The sequence below is a fragment of the Chanos chanos genome, chromosome 4, assembly GCF_902362185.1.
Source record: "Chanos chanos chromosome 4, fChaCha1.1, whole genome shotgun sequence".
NCBI classification, from domain to species: Eukaryota; Metazoa; Chordata; class Actinopteri; order Gonorynchiformes; family Chanidae; genus Chanos; species Chanos chanos.
In genome coordinates, this window is record NC_044498.1 from 20,646,424 (window position 1) to 20,666,424 (window position 20,001).

General features: G+C 38.2%; 1 protein-coding gene across 5 annotated transcripts in view; it reads left to right on the top strand.

Moving 5' to 3' along the window:
* The first annotated feature begins 2,781 nt into the window (after nucleotides 1–2,781).
* pparab (peroxisome proliferator-activated receptor alpha b) overlaps nucleotides 2,782–20,001 on the top strand; it is a 32,339-nt gene continuing 15,119 nt past the window's right edge. The window contains exons 1-3 of one of the 5 annotated variants that reach the window (XM_030773065.1): nucleotides 2,782–2,936; nucleotides 6,675–6,755; nucleotides 17,551–17,796. In XM_030773065.1, coding sequence (XP_030628925.1) covers nucleotides 17,589–17,796 — 208 coding nt within the window. In that variant the 5' untranslated portion in view covers nucleotides 2,782–2,936; nucleotides 6,675–6,755; nucleotides 17,551–17,588. Of the gene's footprint in view, nucleotides 2,937–6,674; nucleotides 6,756–14,319; nucleotides 14,408–15,702; nucleotides 15,755–17,550; nucleotides 17,797–20,001 lie in introns of those variants that run through there. The other 4 variants (XM_030773064.1, XM_030773069.1, XM_030773067.1 and 1 more) reach the window with 4 other exon arrangements.

Here is a 20,001-nt window from a genome sequence, read left to right on the forward strand (position 1 = left end):
GGTTAAAGATACACCTTGCATTGTAGCAATGCCTAATCTGTACCACAGATTTGGACAGTTACTATTCTGTTCTCTCGTTATAGCCAGTGCTTGTGAGTTTCAACCTTTTTGCCAAAAGTGGGTGAGTGGAATACTAAGGCTGTTTAAACAATGAAGCTGTAGTCCTCTCTGTCCCAGGGAGTCTTTAGCTGAGCTGAAGTGAATGACCCCCATCGGCCCCAAATTTTTGTTTTCCATCAAAAGAGTGGAAATAGCGCCACCTGCTGTCTATGTAGTTAGGAAAAAGTCTAAATTACCAATTATTACAACAGACATAGGAGTAGGAAAAGGGCTGGAAAGACTCAATTTTGTAACCATTCCTTAATCTTGTTCAACTAAATCTTGCATAAAAATCAAAGATGCACCTAGCCCAAAAAGGTGGTGCTTTGTTTATTTGGTCATTACATGTAACTATTGTCTAGTTCTTTTCTCAGATGGAACTGCTGGATAAATCGTTAGTCAGCACTGTAATTTTATACCTCTGCCTATCAAAGGAATACATCAGGTTGACCACAGGTCAAGCTAACTCAAAGACACAGACATTAGAAGTCTATTGTAGAAATATATCTCTCTGATGCATTTTGCAAATGATTGGCAAAGATTGGTTAGGTTCAGGCAGGAGGTTTAAACTTTGATCTCAGGTCATTGTGCTTAATCCAACATTCCAATAACTTTTAGCTCATAGCATAAAGGCACCAATGTTTGAATATCCTTTATTTTACTTTATTTGTGTATTATTTTGAAGCTAGTGGAGTGGAGTAGTGGAGATCCTGCAGTCATATCTGTTGTAATTGTGTAACATCAAGCAGAGTCTTACATACTCCTTCTGGGAATTTAACTTCGCAACACTGAAAGTCATTTAGAACTCTTATATTCGTACATAAGGCACATTATGGATATCACTTATCATGGGTTCAATTGTGCACAGCAACCTATGTATAGTAATAGCGGTAAATGTTTTATGTATAGTAACTGATTGATCAATACAGTTTAAAAAATTCATGTTGCATCCACTGTATGACGTCAATAAAGAATACATGATCAATCCAGATTGTGACATCTCAAAGATAAATCTTCCGTGCCTTGACAATTGCACTGGAAGGGAGGATACGTTCATGCTGGTATTGCGTAATCCCTAAGACATAGCTGTTCAGATGTTAACTCCAAAATCCAAGATTCTGAGTAGATGTTGCAATGCATCAACCAGCATCTGAACTCTCACTGGCCCCTCAAGAGAGAGTGTAAAGAGTGACTCAGGGGAAAATGCCTGTCTGTGCTCCAAAGACCAGACTGATCAGGAGCCCATCACGTGTTCAGTGCAGAGGTTGTCATGATGCTGGACACACCAGTCTGGAGCTCTGGACAGACTCCAGGCTCTTAAACAACAATTCTGAAGAAATGTTCCTCTCTTAAGTAGTCAGCATTTGAACTTAAAAGTTCTCTGTGTGCTAATGTTCTAATGAAAACAAGTGTCTCGGGAGATGTGGGTCGATAATCCAAGTGCAGAAATGTGGTATCACATTCTATTGATAGCTTCAGTATGATACACTAGCCTACCCTGCACCATCCAGAGTTTTTTTTTTTTCTTTCTTTTTTCCACAAAAGAGAACATGACCCTTATGGGACTCATCTGGTAAAATGAAACTGTAACTTCTACATGTAGAGAACTCTTGGTGCATGTTATTCAAATCATTCAAAAAATAATACACTGTTATGGGTCTTGTTTTACTCGAACGTTTTTTGCTGCTTGGATTGGCAAATTGATTGCAAGGAACTGGTCTTCGTTTTGACTTAGAAAAAGAAAGGCGTTTAACTTGACCTCGATAAATGTCTGCTTTGTTGTAAGAGCCAACATCATGTGGAAATCACATAAAACATACATTATGTGAATAATTATTAATAAACAAATGAACAAACAAAAAAAAATAAAAAATGCTAAAACTATGTGAATCCATAATCCGAGATAAAATGAATTTAAGTGACTTTGCATCCTAAATATGTTGTTCCACTGCAGGTGGATAGCTATGGAAAAGTCATAATCATTATTGCCGTCGTCATCACCGTGATCATTGCCGTCAATGAGATGAGAAAGAAAAAACGGCAGATGTACAGACTACAGCTCTGATCCAAACAGCATGTCTAGAGCAGTGGTTTTCAATTCATTCCTCAGAGACACCCCATCCTGCACAGTTTTGTTTCAGCCCTGTACTACCACACCTTATTCCCCTGGTCAACTAATCATCAAACCTTTGATTAGCTCAGTCATCTGCGATAACATGGTAAAACAGTAGAGCCAGCTGTGCTAGTGCTGGATTGAAACAAAATGCACAAGACAGGGAGTCCCTGAGCGACAGACTGAAAACCACTAGTCTAGAGTATTTTGGTAAAACAGGTATTAAAATAACCTACAGCAACAATATGTTTTTTCCCCTCAAAAACAGTTTATAAATTAAAATACTTTGCAGCAGACTCTGCAGCTGAGAATTCCACATAACTGATCAGTTTTGGAGATGCATCACTAATCCATTGACATCCATATGGGATAAGGGAAAAAATGCGGACGTCTGCTGCCATTTCAGTGTTAGGGGGCGTCCTGCACAAAGCGAATGATTGCAATCCGATTCGTTGAAAGTATAGGTGTGTCAGGGGGTGTGTTCCTGCGTCTCTGCGACCTGTCATTTATGACGTAATTTCCGGGCGATGGGCAGCGCAACTGCCTGACTGCAGCAGCGCGGGTGGGAGTTTGACAGCGGCTAAGCTGTGCAAGACAAACAAGGACGTGTGTGAGTAGACTGTTTCCCCCCTCGTCGTCAGCTTCGTTGGTGTCACTGACAACCTTTCAGTTTAGAGTGATTTCTGACGAGATGGTGTCTTCGGATTTTGCCGTCTACCTCAAGGTAAACCAGAACTGTATGCACTGTAAAATTAACGTTCATCTCTGAGTGAATGGCATAGTAATACACAGGAAGCATACGATTTAATGGAATGAACGAGGTGTTTGACGTCGTAATGTCCAGCTTGCTTTTTTTTTTGCCTATTTTTGTCTTGAAGTGAATGCAGACTAGGCTTGTGGTTGAAATCCCTCATATCGTTCTGCTTTGCAAATACTAGTTCATAACAATGCAGTGTTAATTCCCAAAGCAATGCGAGCCAGTGTATTGTCCGATAGTATGTGGCAGACTACACGCAAAATGTAGGCTACAAACTATCGATATACTTGCACACACACACACAAAGCTTTTCTCACAACAGTCTGTCTACGAATAGACAACTTCTATTCACTTCGTATCCATATTTTCAAACCCATTAAGGCCTAGTATAATTAACAAGTTGCATCTAAAGTAAAACAAAGTTACGTAATGCCAGAGGCGGTGTTATATTGTGTCTGTTGCAGAATGGAATCGCAATTTCACCTGCGTATGCTGCTGAAAAAAATGCCATTATTCATTGACTTCCCCCTGTGTTCAACTGTTTTATCTGAGAGTTTCTCTTAGTGTAAGTGTAATACGGTAAAAGATGCCTACAGAGCCCTGTTGTAGGTCACCAGGTCAGTGGTAAGACATATGGGCTGAGCTGACCGTGTAATCGTGTAACGTAAAACATGCGTTAAGCTATGCCTATGCGGGTGTAAAATTGCACACGTAAAGTAACATCTAATTATATAGTGCCAAATATAGAAAAATTACACTATATGATTAATGATATGTAGAGTATTTAATTTCCCAGTTAAGAAGTACAACGTCAGTGTCTCAATATGTCGTTGACGTTTCTAATCAATTATTAAATGATCTCGGTGTGGATTGCTTCGGTTTTGCCATGTCGGGAAAATACGGTTTAAAGATAACTAATTCACCGACTGTGATTTTTTTGTAGTGTCCTTAAAATAATTATAAATCAAATCCTTTATTGCGCTGTAGTCTCTGAATCCTCGTTAAACCAATTGAATGGTTAGTTTGATTTTTGTAATAGTATGGGGAAATGTAACACTGACAACGAGTGGCTGACTTAAGGATAAGTTGAGGCGCTAAGGTTTAAACCTGTTATTTAATTCATAGGAGTAGGTATAACCACTGCCTGATCTTCGTATGATTCAAGGTGACTTAATAGGTTTCGCCTTCCATCTCATTGCAACTCTGGCTCAACCCTTGGATTTTCTTTGTTGGACTATTTGCTTGATGCCCTTAAACTTTGCAAATTGCTTCACTGTGTTTTGTGCAAACCAAAATTCATAGCATATCTATTCCAGCAGCTCTGTCTTTCCTACTGCACTATATGGGTCATTGTAGATGACTTTTAGGCACATGAATGTATGTGGGAGCATATTTTTCCTGTTGTAGTGGAGTGTACAGTGTAAGTAGAATCTTTCTTTTGGATGGTTCTCATGTACAGATATGAAGTGTGGACATCAACAGGAAGAGGACTGTCTGTGAGACATTGTCACCAGGAATGCTTCATTAACATAACCAACAGTCCTATCTTAAATTCCGGGGAAGATTTGACTTGAAGATTAAAATAGTTGAAAAACTCTAAAATATTCTAGACACCTGTAATATCTAGGTAGTAAGGATTCACAGCTGATTCACAGTATCTTGGTCATGTCTGACTAAGTTCTGCCTGAGGACAAGAAAACAGGCAGATGCTATAAACACTTGTTACATGCATATATCCCAATGTAGAGCTGATAATATACATAGGGCACATTTGAAGGATGTATGCCTAATTCTTTCTAATCATGGTCTCTTAGGGTGTCAGTCATGTTCTGCTACTGCCTTATGACAAACATGTGGTGTGTTACTTCAGCATTTTGCCATGCACTATGACAGTGTTGTCAAGAGCTGCATTAATGCATCAAAACCAATTCTTCAACCAGTTCTGCTTTTTCTGTTTGACATTGAAACTTGACCCAGATCCTGCCTTACCTGTCCTAGTCCTCCAGGCTAGAAGAATGCTGCTGTTTTTTCCATGTGAAGACTCATGACTCAAGACTTCTTGCAAACTCTTAATCACTTTTAACTGAAAACTATATATCATATAGTTTGTGTATTGTGTATTATTTGTGTTTGTGTATTATAATCTAAGAAAGTGATCCCAAGTCAATGAGGTCTTTTTTACATACATATATATCAGACAGTGAAGAACAAGACAGGGTGGAGAAATGTCAGCAGAACTTGCTAAAAGCAGCCTTGTTAAAGCAATTTGGAGACAAAGTAAACCCATGGATTATTAGAGGGGCATTTCTTGTTTAAATAACCTCAATAAACACATATTGCTCAGTGCTGTCCCATGCTTACATAATCTGTCTCTGTCCAAATGCCCTTTGAGTTTGCTTGGTGTGTTGTCATGGCAGTAGTGACAGGAAGTTTGCTGTGAGTTCAAAGGTCCATTTCCTGATCAACTTTTGGCTTTTTGCCATAGGATGGTGTTGTGTCTGATATGGCTGTATTTCCTTTTGGGCCCAGTAAACAACTTTGATTTGTTTTGATGTATAGACCAGCATTTGTCAAAGCAAAGGTTAAACAGGCCAAGATTTCTTTTCACATCACTGTATTATTTTATGATTAATCCATTGTACATTTTCATGAAAGGAACTGTTTGAAAATCTCAAAATTGATCTGATGAACGTCCTTGAGTAAATAAAACAAATCAGAAACATTTCTGATCTATTCTGGTGTACAGAGTTTGGAATGATACACGCTGGTAAAAAAAATGAAATACGAAGAAATAGGAAGAAACTACATATAGCTAAACTGTAACTTTTATTGTAGAAATGTGGTTTAAATCCATTGAGGCAGCCTCTCTCAGGAGCCTTCCCAAATAAAATAGGAAGAAGGGGTCTTGAATCCTCTCATTCTTGGTGTTTTGAAAGAAGGTACTGGCCAAATAGACTTTGTTTTTAGAGTTCCTTCAAACCAAATGGGTTTATTAGCCTTGCTTGAAGTATACAATGACATTGCTCTTTATAAAGATTTTGAGTTTGTAGCCCTCAGGTTACCAATTCATTTTGTCAAGGCTCCCCAGTCGAGATTTAAATCAGGACCTGAGCAGTAGCCTTAGTTTCAAACCCTTCTCTGACACTTCACTGGAAAGTTCTGAAACCTAGCATAGGCTAGACAGACACAGTTTTACAGTAATTTGATGAAACAAGTCATTTTGCAATTGCACATTGGCATTTAAGCTAAGACACATTGGCATTCGCCTCCAAAAACCAGAGATGTCATGTCAGTTGAAATAATTTGATATGAACCAAAACATTGAGTTATCGTTGCACCAAGTCTTACTGACAGGCGATCAAATTTCTTTTAACACCAGCTTGATGAGAAGTGAAGATGGCAAAATTCTCATGAATCCACTTTCTTAATCAACAGAGGTACCTGAAATCATTGATGGCATTTATTTGGTTAGAGGGACATCTCAGATTGATGTTGAGTGCAGGAGTTTTGTCCTTTAGGAAAGGGGATTTTTTTTTTAAGTATCATTGTTGCTTTAAAAGCAGGTTACACCCCAATGATTTCAAGATATTTGTCATTTGCTGTTGTACTGATATTACACAAGCTGATAGTTTTAACATATGGTAAAGTATTTGTAAATCTGGCCCTCAGTTTGTGTATTGTTTGTTTCTTTTGGCCCATGTGCAGTACTTCTCCTTTCGTGCTAGGACATGCAACAGCTTTCTGCTCTTCTCCCTGAAACAGCATGTTTGCCAGCCTCCTGCCTAAGTGAGTGTTTCACCTCTCTCTCTTTCATTTTCTCGATTTTTTTGGGGGGGGGGGGGGGGGGTGTTCATGCGGCAGGTCTGAGAGAGTACTTCAGTTTGCAATCTGAGACCCTTAATCAGCAAATGCCTGGCTTTTCTAGCTGGTTGCTTGTCTGCCTCTTTTTTTCCCCCTTCTCTAACAGGATTTACAGGTTCTGTTAACTGCTCTCCTTCTTTCAGCTCTATCATTATTTTATTATTGTTTTCATTATGTCATTATTGTTTATTATTGTTTTTGTATTTCACTCAGTATGGTGCGACAGCATCACTGTTGTGAAGCATGCATTTCCTTCAGCTTGATTTATTAACGGTTAACTGAAGCAGTCTAGAGGAATATCAAATTATGGAACAAGTTCATACATGATATTAGTGCGTCATTTTTATGAGCAGTAGGGCAGTAGGTTCAGTTTGTGAAACTAGTCAGCAGACAGCCTCAAGGTTTTTTCCTTTCCACATTGCTCATCTGTTTTTTTTTTTGTGGAACTCCTAGCCAGACAGCAAGAGCAAAGTTCTAGGTGTGTTTGCGCGTGTCACCTGTGTTTGTGCGTTTGTGTGTATGTGTGCGTATGACTAGCAGTGCTCCATATATTTGTATGTTATAATCCAGAATAAAACAAAGTACACCGATCCAAATTAATGTCTTAGGCCTAATCAGTGATAGCTTGATTGACTCTTTGCTCATTTTAATTCAACATCTTAGTGGGGCTATTTGGACTTGATGAAGTTGAGCTCAGCACTGATGTACTCTTTCAACCTTACTGAAGCCAGCAGAACCATTTTACTTTCTCTCTCAGCAGCTTCCCTTAGTCTGCCAAGGGACTGGGTCAGAACCAAATTACCCTGAACAGCTCTGAAAAACTTGCCTTGGCCATTGATAAAAACACAGGCAACATAGCCGTGTGCTATCAGCCAAGCATTAAATACCTCTAACCTGTAGTTTAAGGTTCCCTTTGGCCGTTCAGTGCTTAGGGGAAACAGACTCATTGAACTTTTGGTGAGTTTCGAGCATGCTGGAGGTGGCTCATGTTGCTTAGGAACGAAGGAGGAATGTCAGAGAGGACTTTGAAAGGTTTCATTGACAGTTTACGGGCTCTCATCTCCAGTTACTAGAGTGTTTGGAGAAGACATTAATATAGCCTCTTAAGCTTTGTGTGGAATATAGTGTAGTATACTACTTTCTGCATGCATGTATATGGACAGCTACCAGCTTACAAGAACAAGTTTAAAATACTTTGCAATTATTGCATCTTTTCTCTGTCCTTTGGACTTAGTGTCTGTCAGTGTTTCCTGGTAGGAAAGTGAGTGTATGTGTATATTGTTTTTGATGATGTTTGCATATAAAGTATTTACAAATTGCATTATTCAAAGACCTTTAGCCAGGCAATACTGCAGGTGACTACCACCTGTGCAACTAAACAAGTGACTTGTGTTAGTCAGTGTGGTACATAGACTGTATCTGCATAACTCTGCTATATTAAAAGAGAACTCCACCCAAAACTTAAACAAACTGACAAGACAGCTCTAAAACTTATATAAAACAGTTTATAGCCTGCTCTGCCAGTGGAATACTCATCAACATTATTGTATTTAATGCTGTCACGCTGACATGCGAGGGAAGAAAAATTGAAAACACTTAAAATAGATTTGAACAAAAGATGAAGAATAGGTATTGTAGTTTTTTTTTTTATGATTATAATATGATTACATGTTATTGATTGTCTTCTGTTGACTCTACCGAGTGACACTGTGTATGTATTAATTAGAAAAAAAACTGTTAGCGTTAGCAGCAACATGCTGATTCTTCATACTCAAATCACACAAGCCTTTGTTTACAAAGGCACACAGAACAATACTGTGGTGATGCTGAACTGTTTCTGCCATGTCATACTAGAATCTGATTGGGCAAGTTGTGAATTTGCAGTAATCAGTAACCGTTACAAATGAGTAATGAGTGACTGGTATAAATGAATAACGGTCACTGAATAATCAGTGACTGGTATAAATGAATAACTATTTTCTAAAGGCCACAATTAATCTGAGCATAATGGAGCTTATGTCTACAAGTCAGACTGATTAATTTCTGAAAAATGTTTTTGTTGTTGGACTTAAGGAGTATTTTGAAAGATGTTGGTAAATTAATCTGTTTACATCTGTTTGTATGTTCAAATAAGTGTTGTTGTTTTTTAAGAAAACCTTATCTGCAGAAATTTTAAAAGAAATGCAAAAATATGAAAATGGTCAATATATTCTAATCTAAAAACCTGAACAGCTTTATGTGATGAGTGATCCGCTTTGATGAGCAGTTTCAGAAGTCTCTGACATCAAGCCAAAAGTCTGACGGTGTTGTGTCATTTGCACTTTGTGGTCCCTGGTCTTTGGGTGGTACTTGAAGGGAGAGTTTGAAGTGGTTGTAGGGCCTCTTTTTATGACAGTTTGGAATGCCCACTTACCTAAACAGTTGTAAATTTTCTCAGGTAGTGGTCATCTTGCTACAGGGGAATGGGGTTACTGCGCCATTTACCCCTTGACGTGTGAAACTGGAACACTGTTCAATTAACTGTACTCACAACTACACAGGCACCTCACCGTCACTGACCACCACTAAGGAGCAATGAGGAGGGAGTCTGTCCTACTCACTGGCCTAAGGGAACCCCAAATGTGTTCCCATGGACACTTGGTTACATTTGTATGAGAATCCCAGATTTAGGATGTGCCTCTGCATTGTAAACAATTCCTTAACTGAGTACCACTTGGGAGCAAAGAGAATGTCACAAATATTCATCAGGCTGAAGTGGACAGACCAGTCAATCTCATTGTTGTCTGGAAAGTCTGTCTGTTAAGTCCCTTACAGAATCATTGTTATGTTGAATAACAGTTTTCCCAAATGAAGATTTATCAGTGTTGCCATGGCTATGCAGAATTTTATATCAGTCGCACATAAAACTTAATTTTCCCTCAGTATAATTTCCCAGATCCTTAGTATGTAGGGCCCCATGCTGCAGTAGCAAGAGTGAATGGTTTTGGGATATGTATCCACCACGTGAAACACGTAGGCTGACTTGGCAACCAGGCAGGGAGAGTTCAGGCAGTGTCACATTGGAAAATGTAACAGGAGCCATACAGCTGCTAGCATGGTGAGCCCCCCCCCCCCCCCCCCATTTTGTTTTGTCCTTGTGGTAGTTTTTGCCCTTCTTCTTCTTCTCCTTCTTTTTCTTCTTCTTCCACCTCTTCTTCTTCTTATCATCATTGTCGTCACGTGGCAGAACCTTTCTGCCTCCTCCAGTCCTCATTGTTTGTAGATTGTAGATTTTCTTTTGTTTTTGCACATGCTGTTCCAGCTCTAATCCTGGTGGGAGACAAGCTCATTTGGACTGTATGCCATTGTTTTCCCATTTTTTTTGTTTGGGTGACAAACAAATGAGTTTTCGTAAATGAATTCTTAAAATGTGTCAAGACATAAAGACTAGGGGTCCCTAAAGTTAAAAAAAAAAGACAGCTTTCTTTGCATTGCTTTCTTTTCACCGCTTCAGTTCCTTCATGTCTTCCCCACACTAGGTACAACGTAAGCCTTGCCTGCGCTTCATTAGATATAGCCAGTGAGCTGGTAGTATTTTTGATGTCTGTGGTCTTTGAAAAAAACACAACAGTGTAAGTGGCAACTTATTTGAAAATGGTGATGGTAACTGCTTGGTGTTTGAAGGAAAATATCAATACTTGATTACTTTTGTGGATTTGTTCAGAAATATATGATTTTATCTTCCATATCATGCAGCAGAACATTAAAAGTTCTAATTCAAAGGCTCTTCTTGTGTCTTCACAGCAGACTATGTATTTACAACTCAGTCACCTTTTTTTCTGGGATCTTTTAACAGTGAATAGTTCACAGTGTCCTCATAGCTTGTTCCCTCTGTCCTCTCTGATGGCAGGTATCACTGTGTACGCTTTTTTTGCAATGTGAGATGACAACTATAGCATCCTCTTCATCTATAAATGTCTCCTCCATGGGCCTAAAACGGTTGTAGGCAGCACTCACAGTCCTGATTTGAAGTCTGGAATTACTCTAGAATATGCCAAGCCATGCCAGAGTCCAGAGGCTTCTCCCTCTGTCTCTGTCTCTCCCTCTCTCTCTCTCTCTGCGTCTAGCACTGCTCTGTACGATGGACCCTACATTTGTGAGATTCAGAGTTATGCCTCTTGGCTATGAAGAGGGAACAGTTGGTGTAATTGCGGTGTGTTTCAACACGTCCCTTGCTTTGGGTCAGAGTGACCCCCCCTCCAGATTACAGGTGGTCCATAGGAACTGGTTGCAGCTGAAAGTGAAGGAGCCCTAGCTATTTTCAGATCCACTACTTTTGGGTCTGCATACACACTAAAGAAAATGACTGCTGTACACTGACATTCAGAGAATGCAGTTAGGGGAGACACTAGCGCTTGCAAATTTTGTCATGTGGTGAAACTGAAACAAAAGGATATGTCACTACAAAAAGTTCTGTAGCAGCCCACAAGCAATGCAGAGTAATTTTTTGCCAGTGGTTCAACTGTAAACACCTGTGGAATGCCCAGACAGTTGGCTTGCCTTCTCTTGTTACTATTTTGTATCAAAGATAATAACCAGAGGTGGACAAAGTAGACAACTCCATTACTTGAGTCAAAGTATAGATACTCCTGGTCAAATATTACTCCACTACAAGTAAAAGTTGTTCAGTTCAATTTTTACTTGAGTTAAAGTACTTGAGTACTTGCTTTTAAAAATACTTAAGTATTCAAAGTACATTTTCTTTTTAATGTCATCGCATTGTTGTATTGTTGCAACAATGCATTTACAGAGTCTAATGACTCTGAAACAACCTACTGAATGCACTGACTTGCTTGTAGAACCTGTAGAATAAAAAGCTTGTGGAATATGCTACAAAGCCTATAGAAACACAGTTGAACCAAATGCTTCCTCTATAAAAGGCAGTGTATAGATTCAGTTAAACAGGCACTAGGTTATCTCAGATCGGCCTTAAAAGGATAAACATGTCATAATGTTGTAGGCTAGGTTAATGTTACTTCTACTACATAGCATTGTCTGAAATGTGAAACAGCTGGATGAGCATCGTCACCGCTTGATTCCCGCCCCTCCTCGTCTTATTGGGACCGGGTCCTACGTGAATCCGCTGACCTTACAAATATTACTGTGTTTACCTGACAAGATTAAAACATATATTTCTGAAAGGATTTTTGTCAGTAACATTAACTCGGCATTTTCGCTAGCTATTAGTATGCGTCAGCAGTGGATTCACACAGGACCCGGTGTTATGCCCCAAATGGTTTTCAAGCCAACTGGTTTCCATACGCATACGGGAAGCAATTAGCGTGGAAACCAGTTAATTTAAAAAATGTCAGACATGGACTTAAGATATGGCCATGGCTGCTCTGGTGAGGAACCTTTATCTTTATCATCTTTATCTTCCATTGTAGTAGCCATCAGTAAAACCGCCAAGTTCAGTTGTTAAAAAAAATGCAGCACGCACTTGACTGACAGCATTGGAGTAGTTTACTGTGATTGGTTTTTTCCCTGTGATGAACACAATATGGCCTATCGCATTTTAGAAAAGAAAATTCATCCGCTGACTTCAAAGCTATGCGTTAAAGTAACGAGTAATGAGAACCTTCATAGAAATGTAGTGGAGTGAAAAGTACAATATTTGTATTTCAAATGTAGTGGAGTAAAAGTCTTAAGTTTCCAAAAAAAATAACACTCAGGTTAAGTACAGATACTCGAAAAATGTACTTAAGTACAGTACTCAAGTAAATGTACTTCGTTACTGTCCACCCCTGATAATAACCCATCAGTAAAGGCATGTGCCTCCCCAGGAACATCATTATTTAGTGACCTCTGTCTGTGACTTAAATACCCAGGGTTTGCTGTGTTATTGTTGACAGCCAAACCTGGATATAAATAAAAGGCATTTTCCATAGTGATTTAAGCACCTTTAATACTTTGATAGTCATATCACATCACATCAGTCATCACTGACTGCAAGTCGGGCTTGTGATGTGGTTCTGGTTCGGTTCTGTTGTGACAGACTGCCCACTGACATTCATCACTTACTGATGGCACTCTTGCCACTCAGCCAAAGTTAGAAGTTTCAAAAAGTCAGGAACAGTATGTGTTCAGTATGAACAGAAGTATGTTAAGCATACTTCAGTTACTACTGTTCAGGGAACAGTAGTAATTGAAATGCTCTTACAACAGTAAGTTAATAATGAAAATATCAGTGACAGTCCTGGAAGGTCAAACAAGCCCAGCATTATACAAGTTTCCGTATTATTATTTAATCATTTATCCATTCATGTTTGACTCCATTAAGAAATGTTAAAACTATTCAGTCTATCTAGTAAAGTCAATGTTAATCACTCTGAGATGTATACATGGATACACTATCCATTATAAATGGATAGTGTATAAAGGGATAGACGTATAGACGTACAGATACACGTATAAATGGATACACTAAGCAGCAAGTTTTGTAATCATTGTCATTGTCAGGGTAAGCGTTTGTAGACTTGTGGTTTGGAGCACTGACATTACCGATTAGTTTTTATAATTTTTGCTTTTACAATCATTATCACATCTAGGCACCTGATAATGTATTAGCAGCCCTGCACTAAGCAAAGTGCTAAAGTCTACTGTAGATAATGGATTAAAGTGTATTGTGTTACATTACACAGACTTTTAGCGGACATTTTGCATTAATAGCCTGATACCTAATTATGTAATTTTGTGAAAAATTACAGTACATCAACAATTTCCTTTAAGGAATCCCAAGGACTTGACATATATTACAAAAACGAATATAATGATAACTGTTTCAGTGCACTGAGAAACATGTGTGTAACATTTATGAAGATATGACTTCACAGCATACAATGAAACTGTTTTACAAGATCTTTGACTCCTCAGGTCAAATGTAAGATGGTCTCTCTAGTATGACTTTGGGGCAGAGTTTACAAGAGCTCACTTGCGATAGAATTTACCAGAGAAAATGCCCAAAACAGGTCAAATACTGTCCCATTTACCTGACGACACCACGTTATGTCAGAGTGGCAGGACCTTTGATTTCTGAGGCATGTGGGTAGAAGCAGTCATAATCTATTCAATAAAACTTTCTCTGTGCCCTGGAAAATGGCAGCTTATTGGCAGCTTAAGGTATCAAAAGATGTTTACACAGCTTACACAGACATGGTCTGTTTATCTGTGAACTCGTATGTAGAAATAAAAGCAAATATACACTTTATGACAGTCATCAAGTATGATTCTCAGTGGGACTGGTCTAAGCTCAGACCACTTTACTTTGAGCCACTAAGACCCAAGTTTTCGACTGTAGCCATATGAGTGCACTGTTAAACATTAACTGTTTTTTTTCTCTTTCTCTCATCATGCGCCCAGTGATGGATCGCTCCAATGGCTAATCAGTGTCCCAGTCTGATATGTACCAGCCCATAACCAAATGTATGTGTGGCTTGGCTGAGATCAGGAAATGACTTGATACAGTAATAGCTATTCCTGACATTGGGACTTTTATTTTGGAATTATAATATTGATTTATCTCCTACACATCCATGTTGGTGAGTAATTTATTCAGATTTGCTTTTTGTTCATCTAGAAGTCATCAATATCTAAAGTACTGTGAGTTCAGTTTCTTGTTTCTGTGCTTGGTCAGCTGTAAATGACGTATACATTGTAGAGGAGGGTTGCATAAATAACCTCGGCTAGTGAACATAATGTTTTATCGGGTCAAATAAGTTGCCACTTAACAGTGCCAGGCATGTTCCTCTTTGACTTTGATCTTGGTTATGTGCCAGTTCTATCTTGGTACATACCTCAGCCATTACAGACTGTACAACTGCTACTGAGCTATCGAACAATGTGCTACTGAGATGAGGAAGGTTCTGTATATGATGTAGAGTGTGGTTTATTTTAGACTTTTTTACCACTGACTTTTTCTTAGTGCATTTTACAATACATGGATACGTAAATGTGTCATATATGATGTTATATAGATATGTATGCACGGCATGGGCTTTGGCACTTGTGTCTTGGTGTGTCTCATGTTTTGTTTCCTCTTTATCTTATTTTTGTTTGTTTTCCTGAAGTCTACCCTTGCTATTATGCTAGATATTTGTAGAGGCAGTTAAATAAAGTTTTTTTTTTAGGTATGTACCCTTATTGTTTTTGTTTCTATGCTTCCTTCTTTTGATTTTTTTTTGGAGGGGAAGAGAATTGTATATATCTGATCTTCCTTTGTTAGGAGAGAAAATGGTTTACGTTTAACTTTTAACTACATGGTATATCATGGTTTTGACATTAGTCTGTCTTGCAGTTGTTGGTCTCAACCTCTTAGATAAATTTCAGTAGACTGTGGTATGGTAAGATGAATCTGTGGATTCATTGTTCTCTTCTGTTCTCATATCTTATTGGAATCCATTTCTGTCCCTTGGAGCCTTCAAGTGCAAGTACTGAACCTGTGCCTTAAATAATCTGTTTAGCATTGGCCTCTACAACATATCATAGCTCTACAACATATCATACAGCTTTTCCTTTCATTGGTGAAGGCGATGAAGCATACAGAACAGAATCAGTTAAACCACTGAGTGAAGGAGATTAATGCTATCTTTAGTAAAATGCTCTCTCTCTCTCTCTCTCTCTCTCTCTCTCTCTCTCTCTCTCTCTCTCTCTCTCTGCTCATAGTTCTTTTCCTCTTTGTTTTGTGTAACCTCAGAACATACAGTAATGCTGGGCTAGCATTTGTGTGAATGTTTCTGTTACTTATTCTTTATCTGGAATCCCAGTTTAGTTGCAGCAGGAATAGGGAATAATAGAATGTTCAGTAGCTGTCTTTTGTGTTAAAGCTATGTGTTTGAATTCTTGTAACTGTAATCCTGTTGGATCTACTCCACAGCCTGATGTTCTAAGTGAGTACGACTGACAGAGGTTGCACCCTCATCTGTGGCTCTCTTTTAACATGTATTTTGGAAATATTGTTGAATGTTGGTGTTACGGCCTTGTAGTGCCCATGATTTTTCAATTTTAGTATAATTATATATAATGTATGTGTTCATTTCCATGTTTCTTTTAATCGGGTGAATATCATAAAACATAGTTCATGTCACATATTCACATTGAGTTCATAAGCCAGTTTAGCTCGTTCCTGCTGTTTGAGTCAGTTTAGTTTATATCAGCATTGCAGACAGAAGACTGCTAGCCTCTTGAGCCAAGCTCAAGGGTTCATAGTTCATAGCAGCACCGGAATGTTTTTCTCTTTTTAAGCTCATTTTCTACAGTTCTACACACTTTGCATAAACATAATGGGTGTAATATTACACTAAAGTCATTAAGGTTTTGAAATACTTAACAGAGGCTAGAAGCTTATTTGCAGTGGCAAACAATAGTCTAATTATTATTTGTACAGCTGAACAGTTGTGTATTTTTGGACAGCTAATTTGGTGGTTAGCTGGCTAGGTTACTGTTTGGGTTGATTTTGGTGACAAATGCAAAGTATTGAACAAGCCACGCTGTATAAAACAACACAGTAAGAGACAAATAAAGTAATTAACTTCCCGGGTCATTTATGTTGCAGGTGCAGATATTAGCCGCGCTTACAAGTCTTTTTGTACACATCTGTTTATAATGTGAATGTGTCAAGTTCAGAACTCCATGTGTGCCTTTTAATGCTGTCACTAGTGCTAGAGTTATTTTGAGGCTTTCCATGGATGTCAACTTCCCCAATTATGTTATGCGTCAAATCTATATACAGAAAGCTGAATTTAAAAACATCCCCAGCCACTAGGATAGCTTTTAGTCTCTTGTCAGCAACAGCTCTGGCAGATCACAGCATCAGGAATATTTATTAAGCAGTGAATGAACCCCATGATATCAAAGGAACTTTTTAGTCCTATAGTCCCAGATACTGTTAGAATTAGGGGGAGACTTGAAATTACAATGGCCTTTTGGCTTTTTTTGGAAGCCATCTGGAGTTACTGCTCTAGTTGTTTTTAGTGACCACTCTCCACTGTCCCCAGCCCCCAGTGTATGCTGGGACTCTGAGATCAGGTTGCTGTTGGTGTTATGACATAAGATACGGGCCGCTGACCACTCTGTTCTACTCATGTGGACTAGTGAAAGGGGGTCAGTGCGGACCCTATTCGTTACACTATTACGTCATGGAGTAATTTACCGGTCCCTGATCCCAAATAATGTCAACAGGTCTGAGTGTACACAGATGGAGCTGGCTATGTTTTGTCAAAAATGTAATGTAATGCCCGTTTTTCTATCGCTTTTTGTCTCTCAGTCTCTCGTTCATCTTTATCATTTCATGTGTACTCCTGGCTCTGCTGGGTGTCATTGAAGGAACCATTTGTAGCCACATTCCCATGTGTCCTACTTGTTTAATAAATTGGTTACTGGGACATGGGCAATGTTATTAGCCTCATATTCATTTTTAAAATTTTGGACAAAGGGAGCATCTTTGATACCCAGATTCTTGATATTCACGTGACAGTGTTGAATGTAATTGAACTTGCAATGTCAAAATATAATAATAATAATAATAATAATAATAACAACAATAGTAATATTATTAAAGTTTGCTTGATAGATACATGCTTGTAGAATTTAGCGTGTTACTGGGTAAAATGGTCAAATGAAGCTCATTTACTCTTCTGTGTTTTTTTGGGGGGGTTTTTTTGTAATTTTTTTTTTCTGTGTACAGTCTGATGTGTGACGTGATATCAGGCCCTGTCCGCCATCATGGTAGACATGGAGAATCACTACAGCCCCCCATCCCCACTGGAAGACTCGGTCCTGAGCAGCCCACTCTGCGGGGACTTCATCGGGGGCATGGCGGACCTGCAGGACATCTCACAGTCCATTGATGATGATGCTCTCAGCTCCTTCGACGTGCCTGAGTACCGGTCCTCCAGTCTGGGCTCAGGGTCTGAGAGCTCCACTGCTTTAGGTATTGTCCACCAAACACATCCATACTTCATACACTGCACATACACAAGCAGCTTTCTTATCTCTGATGTGGATTTGATCAGAAGTGTGGAGGAGTTCGTGTTGTATTCTGCATCTTACAAAAAAAAAAGAATGAACATTTAAGTTTTCTTTTGTTGTTGTTTGTTTGTTTGTTTGTTTTTAGTTTTTTGCTGTGGACAATTGACAGCAAAAAAGAAAAAAATCAACTTCAATTAAATAATGTTGCAACTTGCCATTTTTTTTTATCTCTCATCTTTAGTGCTTGTCTAACTATAATATTACAAATGTGAACTGTATTTTTTTTCCTGGTACAGAAAATAATGTCTGTTCTCAACTTGAATGAAATACAACAGAATTTTTGAACAAATGAGTTTATTCATTAGCGATTTTATTGATTTATCTTTTTGAATTCATCTTTGCCTCCATTAAATCCCCTTGTTTCCATGTTGTTTTGAATTATATCATGCACAGCAACACACATACACACACAAACTCTCTAGCAACAGAATTAACATTTGGAAGCATCAGTGCATTAAACCAACAGCTCTTCCTAACTTGGCTGATTTTGAAAATAATTGAAATTTAACTCATTTTGAACAACAACAGAAAAGAATCGAATCACTGATAGCGCATTTTCTGTGCTCTGTAGAAATGACAAAGAAAGCAGTGACAGGTTACAGATTTTGATTTAATATTGGATAGTTTCCAATGGATAGTTACTGCTGACTGCTGACTGCTGACACATAAGTATTACCAAACTGACTTTGTTTCAAAAGTGATTTATTAGTGGGCAGGGCACTGTTTTTAGGGTAAGTCACTGTAGTGTGGATTTTTTTCTTTTTTGGTTTTGTTTTGTTTTGGGTAACATTATTTTGTTTTGGGTAACTTTTTTTTTTTTTGGTTTTGTTTTGGGTAACATTATTCTGGTAGTTCAGATAGATAAAAGCTCAACCATTTTGTTCATCCTTTGTTAATCTGTTGACACACAAAACAAATGTGTTCTATTTGTTTACATAGCGGGTGTGCTTTTCTCAGTGCTGGCTATAAGGATACCAGGATATCAGAGAAATAAAGTTAGTTTTTAAGTTGGTAAAAAAAATGTCTTGGTGATAGTTTAAGTTTAAAGTCAGGAAAAAAAGAAATTGATTATTTACTCTTGACCCGGAATTTTCTCAAGAGCCCAATATCTGTCCAAGGATTAGAGTCATAAGTATCTATATAAGGTTTAAAAAGGCTTTGACAGCTTTTGTAAATTCCATTGTTGTCAGCCAGTAAGAACGTTTACTTCAGCTGCTGATTGACTCTAGAATATTTAATGCACCACTGCAACTATCTCCATTGCTAGCATAACTCTTATACTTCTGTACCAACTTGTTTGATACAGTATTGCAGTTCAGTTTGTTTTTTTTGTGGGTTGTTTTTTTTTTTGTACTCCTGCTTACCAAAATTTGCCATTCATTGTTTTCTTGTTGACAGTCATGTTGTCATAAATGGAGTTTTGACCAGGCCCTTGTTTGAACTTTGACTCTGCCTTTTGCACTTAAGAATTTTTGTGAGTAAGGTGTGGCTAACCGTCTTTTCACACTCTACAGCAAAGGTATTTTTAAATCCTTAACAAAAGGCATCTAATTAAAAATCAGTATGAAATAAAGTGAAATAAAACAGACTTTAGGCAATGAATGTAAAACTGTTGTTTTGACAGGTGATCTTTGCATTGTCATTGGGCTTTTTATTTACTTATTTATTTATTTATTTTGAGCATTAAAGCACTCAGTCATTCCTTGAAATGTAAACAGTGAGAGAGGTGGGTTGTGTCATGCACTGATGTAGACTGAGAAAGATGAAACATTGAAACATGGCAAAAATCCATGATGTCATGGAAAATTTCCATGGCATTCAGTCTGTTTGAAGAGGTAGGGAGTGTAATTTGGCTGTTGTTGAAGTTTATGTCTGACCATGTGGTGAACAGGTAGTCATTATGTGCAAGAGTAATTATGTGTAACTCTTACAGATATGAACATGTGATAATGTTGTCTTACATCTGTGTATGAGCTAATCGTTTTGGACCCTTCAGTTCAGTTCAGTCACATTGAATTCAGTTGTTATAGTTGAATAGTTCTCCTGCAACGTGCTGTTTTTTTTTTTTTTAACTAAAGATAAATTTCACCATACCCATCTTCATGCT